The 8,916-nt window shown below is 43.1% G+C and overlaps 1 protein-coding gene and 1 long non-coding RNA gene across 2 annotated transcripts; one reads left to right on the top strand and one right to left on the bottom strand.

The window, feature by feature from the left end:
• Nucleotides 1–130: 130 nt before the first annotated feature.
• On the bottom strand, nt 131–3,829 carry FIS1 (fission, mitochondrial 1). The gene is made up of 5 exons (XM_069063223.1): nt 3,662–3,829; nt 2,597–2,729; nt 1,375–1,451; nt 837–942; nt 131–509 (listed from the first exon to the last, which is right to left on the bottom strand). The coding sequence occupies exons 1-5, from the start codon at nt 3,704–3,706 to the stop codon at nt 412–414; spliced, it is 459 nt and encodes a 152-aa protein (XP_068919324.1). The 5' UTR covers nt 3,707–3,829; the 3' UTR covers nt 131–411.
• A 2,671-nt stretch (nt 3,830–6,500) lies between these two features.
• Nucleotides 6,501–8,552, top strand: LOC138142205 (uncharacterized). The gene is made up of 2 exons (XR_011163381.1): nt 6,501–6,859; nt 7,979–8,552. It is a non-coding gene; the product is annotated as an uncharacterized lncRNA (long non-coding RNA).
• The last annotated feature ends 364 nt before the right edge of the window (nt 8,553–8,916 follow it).

Raw genomic sequence — 8,916 nt, 5'->3', positions numbered from 1 at the left:
GGAAAAAGGGGACATAAGACAAAAAAGCACAAAACAGGGAAATGCCAGAAAGGAATGATATCCCTGTTCGTCACTCTATTCCTCCCTCTCCCCAACAAGCCCCACCTTATTCAAGACACAGAAGCCTCAGTCCAGAGCCTTCAGTTTTATTTACATTCTACCAAAGCACAAAATCCCAGGGGAGGGCAAGTCTTGGGAAAGAAATTGAAGGGCATGAAGTAATCAGGAAGGAAACTGGTAAGGGGATGAAGATGGGAGGAGGAGGGTAGAATAGAAAGAAAGGTAAAAAAGAGACAGCCCCCCCCCCAACATCCTCAGTATCAGCATCTCCACGGCCCCAAATGGCTGCTTCATCTTGGGAGGGGGGGGCAGGTCAAAGGTGTGTCCCGAGGGTAGCAAAGGTAGAGCAGCTCAAGACTTAGACTTGGCCACAGCAAGTCCAATTAGTCCAGCAAGCCCAGCCACACCCAGAGCCATGCCCCCCACGATGGCCATGCCTACCAGTCCATCTGGGGAGAAGAAAACAGTGTGAGGACTTGAATAAGAAACCTGATTCTCCAAATCCCCTTCCCCCTGGTAAACCACTTATTGCTTCTCAATGCTTCCTCAAATGGTTGCATATGAAATAACATGGAGAAAGGAATGGGGCTGAAAGGCAGAAAGATTTCTGGGGAGAATGAGGGATCAGGGCTAAGAGAAAAATGTTAAGCAAGGGGGAACTTGGGGAATCTGATGATGGGGGGGATAGGGTTGGGAAGGTACCTTGGGAGGGGTCAGGAGTTCAGAAAGAGCTGAAAGGTGAGAGATACAAGCGGCAGGAAAGAAGGAAGACTCACCTTTCTTCATAGCCTTATCAATAAGGCTTTCTAGCTCCTTGGCCTGGTTGTTCTGCGGTTCAGTCTGCAGTAATCCTCTCACATACTTCAGAGACTTCTCATATTCCTGTGTAGAATGGGTGGGTGTTTACAAAAAGGATACCCCACTGTTCTTCCCTGCTCCCTCTCTTCCTGGATTAAGGGTCATACTCCCCCAAACTTGTACCCATCCCAAGTCAGCCTAATGCAGTGTAGTTCATAAATAGCACCAGCTGTGTGGGGGAGATAAGACAAGAGAGATAACCTGATACTTGAGGTTGCACCCAACCTCAGCACTGTGACTTCACTCCACTCCCCATGCCCTCAGTACCTGTTCCTTTCTTTTCCTTATCCTTCCCCCCAGCTTCCTGACTCACAATAATACCTCCACCCTGACACCACCCCAGCAGTCCTGTCTCCCCCTTCAAGTGGCACTATTATGAATTAGGAATGTAATAATTCAGAATTCAGTACTGAAACCAGAAGGAAAAGTTAGAAAAACTGGGGAGGGGTCCCTCACCTTGAGGCGGTAGTTTCCCACAGCCAGATAGAAGACGTAATCTCGCTGCTCCTCTTTGCTTCCTTTAGGCAGCAGTTCTGGGGAAGAGGTGGAAAGAAACCATATCCAGGCTGAAATGTCCTCTGTGACCCTGGGAAAGTCAGTACCCTAGTCTCGGCCCTCAATAACCCTACCTACCCCAAAACAGCCCTCTCTGGTTCCAAGGATGACATTAACATGACATGCACTTCTTCAAAGTGCTTTGGCAACTGATCCAGGAAGTATTAGTTTCACAGCCAACTAATTATTGCATGAGGGAAAGTCAAGGTACAAGTAACACTATAAAATATAGTATCACACACATATCACTTCTACTTGACTTTGGCCAGTACTAAATAATTTGGCTAGAGTTCCTTCCCCCTTTTCAAACACCAACACAAAAGTTGCTTCCAGGAAGCCTTCCTTGACTGATCCTACCCAAATTTGATGCTTTTTTATTCTATGACTTCTCAGTGACTTATAGACTGAATTTGCACTAACTGTACTAACACATATTAGTATATATTTTGCTATGGAGCCTTTAAAATCTCTACATGTTGTCCTGTCACATAACTGAGTCAGAAGTCTGCAGAGTCATCCTACTACTGTGTTAAAAAAAATCTAAAATTATGAAACAGAGGGATGCTTATTTGCAGCATCAAAAATATCTTACTTTTATATACACAAAGTTCTTTTTACAGACCAATTTTTCTAGTAGGGTTAGTGTTTACAAATTATTAATTATTCTAGCAAAGTCTAGAAAAATTTAAAGCCAGTTTCTGAACCAATAAAGACTGATGAATAAAGGGTCTCTTTATCAATGAGCAACTAGGATTCTCCATATAAAAATGCCACTTACTCAAAATTTTTGAGAAATACATGTAGAGGTAAGTCTGTTACTCTGCCCCCAGCCACTAATAAAAGGTTTCAAACAGAGAAGGTATTTAAAAGGAATGAGTATCTGAGTATTTGCCAACCAATTACAAGGGTAGTGACAAGGGACCTGCTGAAAGAAACCTTGGGAAATTGTCTTGGGAAAATTCACATATGTGAAACTGAGAGTTGATTGCATTATGGTGACCTCTAAGACAAGAGTATGAGTCAAAAAGCTAAGACCAATGGCAGAGGAGAGGGATAGGAGGGTTATAATTTTCAGTAAAGAAAACTAGGAAAGAGAGAGTAACTGGGGAACTAGGCACCTCACCCTCCAGCAGCCGGATGCCCTTTCGGATGTCATCATTGTATTTGCTTCTCACCAAACACCAGGCATACTCAAACTGAGTGCTGTGTGACACAGAGCCCCCTGCCTGCTCTGTCTGGAACTTCTTCTCGAATTTCTGCCACCAGAGAGAAAAACAATTCAGAACAAGAAGCTAGGAAACAACATCATGACCACAGCATACTCCTTTCCTTGTCCTCCATTACTACTACTGCCTAATCTGGAAGACTGACTCCCTCCCCTCTTCCCTTCCCCCCAACTAACCAAGCCATCCAACATCCCAGTTTCCATTTGCAGTGGCTCCTCCTCAGGAACACCATCCCTCACAAACATCCTTAAGAAAGGCACTGCCAGTTGCCTGCAGGCATGAGGTGAAGGAGCTACCTGGTTGACACTCGTGTCGCTATCACCAGAGCTGAGCCCAAAAGGCAAGGACTAGATCCTTTAGTTTCCACCTCTGACACAAAGTCTATGAGCCTGCCTTCACCTTCCACTCCTCTTCCCCTTCCCTAGGGGAAGACTCAAGACCTAGGCTGAGTACTACATCCCCACCATCTCCAAAACTCTCAAGGATTTTGGAGACCATCTCTACCCCCACCCCGAGGGACCCCTCTTCCCTTTCCCCTCGGGGACCCAGGCGACAATCTCTCCCTCTCCCATTCCTTTCGGGACCCACGCGATCATACCCCCTCCCCAAATCTCTCAAAAGCCAGATATCCATCTCCGCCCTAAATTCCTCTCAAAGCCCTAGGTATCCACCTCTGCCCCCCAATTCTTCTCAGAGACTCAAGCCTCCATCTTCTCCCAGGCTCCCTCAAACCCCCTGACAAAATTCTGGGGTTGTGAGGACGGAAAAACTACAATCCCCACCAAACCCAGAACTAAGAGGCAGGTATCCAGAGAGGGGCGGCCCCCGAGGGCTTCTGGGATTTGTAGTTCTACCGTGTCCCCACAGAAGATGAGAAGGTAGATAGGCCCAACCCAATCTTTCTGCCCTTAGAGACATGCGCCTCCGGGTTCCTCCTGCCCTCTCCAGAAGCAGAGCCTCACCACTAAATCGTCAACGGCCACCAGCTCGCTCAGCACGGCCTCCATAGCCACCAACTACCCTGCGTACTACTCAAAACCAAGTCACCAGAACATTCGCCATCTCTTATGCTTCCTGAGAAGGACCGGAAGTCAATTCTGGTGCCCTACTATATATAACCAATCACCGAGTATAACCTAATGTCAACTTCCCGCCTCCATGCCATCGAGAAACATTAATAGCCAAATTTCACCTCACTCTGGAGGCTGGGCGGGGTTACGGGACGCATCACCAATGCGCAGACTCACAGTAAGCCCATACAAGATGGAGCCGACCCCCGAACGCTGAAACCAAGGGATACAACGCCACACCGCCCGGAAGTATACACGCCCTGACGCTTCCTTCTCTCCCCAACCCCCGCCCCGGTTACTCTAGAACATTAGCGGCCTCGTCTCTATGGTACGCCTAGCCAACCCTTGCGTTTGGACGCGTGGGCTGGAGATGTGGAAGGCGAAATAAGACCAGCTCAGGAAAGAAAGCATTGGTAGTCTACTCCAGCACCTTCATTTGAAAGATGAGGAGACTGAGGACCAAAGAGAATAGACCTTCCCAGGATTGTTACGTGTGTTAGTAGCAGAATTGGGATTAGAATCTGGATTTCTCCCCTGCCCCACCCAAATTCAGCAGACTTGTCTCTCAGCTTATCTTTCTTGCAGTTGGGCAAACTGGGGGAGGGAATCATGTCTTCCCTACAATACTGCTAAGCCAAGAATATTTCTTACACTCTTTAAAAAAAGTATTATTGATGCTTAAGCCACCCTTTGTAACAAAGTTACAAGCAAAACAAATAGGAACAGTAACCTACAGCATATGCTACATTCTCTATAGTCCCCCACCTCTTCCCAGAGAAGAAAATTTAATCATTTGTTCTCTGGAGTTAATATTGGTCTGCTTTAATCTCAGTTCAGCTGTTTTATAATCTTTTTTCTTTTTTTGGTTGTTTGGGTTTTTTTTTTTAAAGAATACAACTACTACAGCCAAGTACCTATTAGTGAGAATAATTGGTCCATACTTTTAAAAGTTATAATTAAGTATTTCAACGAAGTGGAAAGTATACGGTGTGTTGTAATAAATTGACTGCTCCTGGGGAATTCCTTATTCATACTAATGGGGACCAAGCTATATGTAGCATTTTATGAATATCTCAGTTTAGCCTCTCAACAACTGTGAAGAGGTATGTGCAATATACTTCAGATACTGTGATAAGCTCTCAAGATAACAAACCCCAAAATAGTCCCTGCCCTAAAGGGTTGTACATTGAAAGAGACAACATGTAAATAACTAGGTATACATACAAGATATATACAGAGTAGATGGGAGGTCATCTCAGAGGGGAAATATCATTTTTCATCTTTATCTCATCTATTTATAGAGCCATTATAGTGGCTCTGATGGAGGGGAAGGCAATAGGTTATACAGGAACTCTGATCCTTATCTATGACCAGAATCTCCCTGCTATTAAGTCTGGAAAGAATTCAGTAGGCCCAAGCAAACTTGGAGTCGGATTGTAAAAGTTTATTGTTACGATTTACAGCGGGCAGGGGTTCTTAGGGAACCTGCAAACTTAAAGAAGTCACAGGTATAGTTTTAGGAGTCAAGACAGTAAATCAGATGTCAATTATGCTAACTAGGTGAGTAAGGGTGGGATTAGGGAGAAGTTAAGAAGTGGTCAGTGCTTAAAGGAACATTTTAATATCAACTGAGCAGGTGTATTGCCCATAATTCACTGGGAAATAGCCCAAGGGGGGGCTACACCAAGGTGTGGTTTTAGGTTTGAAACTCACTAAGTCAGCTATCGGTCAAGGCTGACTGAGAAGTGCCTAGTCTGCCACCCATCAGTGTCATGTTTGACAAGATGGATGTTGGGAACCAAGGCTAACAGAGACTCAGTATGTGTATAATTGGCTAAGGAGTTAACCTATAGAGAGTGCATTGAAGGATTCATAGATGCAGCTGGCCACTATACTGGGAGGAGATAACATTTGCCTAAGCTAAAATGTTTGTAGATGGTTTAGTGAAAGATTCATAGGTGTAACTTGTTATTGTTCCAAGCAGAAATAAACAGTTCATGAGTTGTTGCTGGGCAGAGTGCTGGCAGAGGGAAGGGGCAGAGTTAATGCTCTGAGGCTGGGGAGGGAGAAATGTGATTTTACAGACTGGTTTTACAAATTGATTTTACAAACTGATGTTACAAACTGATATTACAGACTGATGTTACAAGCTCCCCATCAGCTCCTTAGTTATAATGTCTGTTTTTGTGTAACTTTTATAAAGTATATGATAGAGAAGTATATGCACATAATTTAGAAATAAGTAAATTTGCATATATTGGAGATATACAATCAAGAAAATTTATAAACCATTGTATTAGGGATGACTCTGGTTTATGCATTTGTTAATTCCCTATAGATTTTACTCTGTACTTTAACACCAAAAAACATCATTTCCATAAAAACAGCAGAATACAAAAAGAAGATTCTATATAAAATCATGAATCTCCATTTCCTACCATTTGCTTTTTCTTAAATTCTAAATGTTAATTTCAAAACTTCCCTATTTATCTCTATCACCTTCCATACTGTCATCTCTATGGTTTTTTCATGACACTGCTCTCAATACTCCTCCTACCTCTCTTTTCCTTTTCCAAATCTCCATCCAGGTCCTACCCACTAACCATAGGTGTCCCCCAAGGCTCTCTCTTGGGCCCTATTCTCACTCTATACAGAGTCTTCCAAAAATCTCGATACAGTTTTAAACTATTAAAGCAGAAAACTGCACCAAGACTTTTGGAACACATTTTACTATTTCTCTTGGTGATCTCATCAGCCCCCATAGTTTCAATTATCATGTAGATGGTTTTCAGATATGAAAATGTTTATCCAACCCTAATTTCTTTCCTGACCACCATTCTCATATTTTCAACCGAAATTGGATGTCTGTAATGGTAATGGGGAATTTGAAGATCTTCCCTGCCCCTTAATAAGCCTAAGGGAATTTTCCCTGATTTCCAGATGTTCCCTTCTCCCAATAGGCTGCATGTAAACACATGGATTCTATGGTGGGAGGAGTTTGCTGAAGGGTGGAGCAGAGCCCACAGGAAGCTGGGAGTTGGAGTAATTAGAGCTGGAGGGAGAAAAGGATACACCCAAGGAGACAACTAGGTTTGTGAGTGTTTGTTGCCCCCTGCTGTGACAGCTAGGCTTGTATGTTTGTGGGAAGGCTAAAGGATGGTGTGGTTCCCTGCTGTGCTATGCTATTCTTTGTTGCTATGATGGATTCAGTTTCCTGGTGTTGGGATTTGGCTGTCTGGTGTCTGAATAAATGTTTTGCTTCCATCTTATATATGAAGCAATTGTTATATTTTGCAATTGAGAACTGTGCTGGCATTTTCATGGTCACCGTCAGTGTTATGAATATTGTGTTGTTGCTACAATGTCCCATAGACATTTTGAATTCAACATGTGCAAAAATGGATTCATTGTCTTATGAGGAACCTAGGTGTCCCTGTGAATAGAGAACTGTACCCACTAGAAGGAATACCTGAATTGAAATCTAGTCTTAGATGTTTACCATCTATGTGACTTTGGGCAAGTTACTTAACTAACCTGTTGTAATAGTAATGGAATTTGAAGATCCATTTATATTGGCAAGCAAACAGGTACTTAGCACCTTGATGAAGAGCTTGTGAGTCCCACAGTGGGAGGAACTTCCTGTTGTGATGGGAAGGGGCAGAACAGGGAGAAGCTAATACCATATATAAGGAAAAGCCCAAACTGAGAGAGGCCAGAACTGCTTGGAGTAAGCTTCTGAAGGCTGGGCTGCTACTGCTGGAGAGAGAGAAGAGAACTGAGAACTGAAAAGAACTGAGAAGAGAAATGAGAACTGAGGACTGAACTGAGAATTGAGAAGAACTGAGAAATGAGAATAGAGGAGAACTGGGAGGAGGCATGGGTGTGGCATTGGTACTTTGTCTATTTTGATGTTAATTTGTCAGATTCCTCTGCTGTTAGAGGACAATGCTGTTGTTACAGAAGCCCTGGAACCTTGCTGCTGGTTCAGAAGCCCTATAAGAGGATTTTCTTGTTGTGTGTTTACAGAAATCTTGAAGGAGGGTCTTGCTGATGATTTCAGAGGCCCTGGTACTACACTGATGATTTGTGTTGAGTTCTCAGACCTTGTTGGTTGGTCTATGTTGATTTCACAGGCAGAAAGTGAATTGATGAGGATGCTGTCAATGTGGAAGAATGTTATAGTGGCTTTGTTATGCTTTGTCTTCCCAGGAACAGAAACTGTGAAGGACTTGAGGTGGACCAGACACTGTAAATATCAGTGTGGAATGGGAACTAGACAAGGAACTGCACAAGAAGCTAGTCAAAGAATTGAAAGCTGTCTGCTTTTGAATTCAGGTGACAGTGAGATAGATTTGGGCAGAAGCTGGGACGATGGAAGAGGAACCATGGAAGCTGAGAACCTGCCTTGAGTCAAGATGAAAAGACCTTTCCTTGGGTATTTAATGAAAACTGAGAAGATCATGATTTACTAGGGGTAGAGAACTTTGACCTTTATATTTAGATGGTTGAGTTAAGGACTTACTAATTAAGGATGATTGGAAACAAATCTCCAATTAAGAAGAAAGAAAACTTTTTGATTGAAGAGATTAAGACAATGTGACCTAGGGGTGGAAGACTTTGACCTTTGTACTTTGTGTCAATTAAGGAGGCCTGCCTTGGTGAAAACTATGTGGCCATTTTAGTGATAAGTTGTTATGCCATAACATTCTGAATGTTGTACTTTGATTTCTGTCAATGTTTTGCTTTAATTTACTGTTGAATAAATAGAGAGTTCACTATACTATGTAATCAGAAACTTGAAAGCTATTCACAGCAGCAGCCCTCTGGAAAGCTGCTTGTGTTTGGCTCTACACCTGTCTGCCTCAGTTTCCTCATCTGTAAAATGGGGATAATAATATCATTTGCCTCCAAGAGTCGTCATGAAGATAGAATGAGATAATATTTGTGTTTTTGCCAACTTTAAAGCACTATATAATCTCAAAATGGTATTACTGTAAATGTTAGCTATTATTTCCCCTTAAATCCTCCCCTGTTCCTCTTTCCCACTACTGTCAAGGGCATCACAATCCTCCCAGTCCCTCAGGCTCACAACCAAAGTGTCATCCTTGACTCTTTTCTCTCTCTCTCTCTCTCTCTCTCTCTCTCTC

This window comes from Petaurus breviceps, unplaced genomic scaffold, assembly GCF_028583685.1.
Source record: "Petaurus breviceps papuanus isolate PSGF00001 unplaced genomic scaffold, PetGlider_PUasm1.0 90537, whole genome shotgun sequence".
NCBI lineage: Eukaryota > Metazoa > Chordata > Mammalia > Diprotodontia > Petauridae > Petaurus > Petaurus breviceps.
The sequence above is the reverse complement of the archived record's forward strand: the minus strand, read 5'-3'. Positions and strand labels throughout refer to the sequence as shown.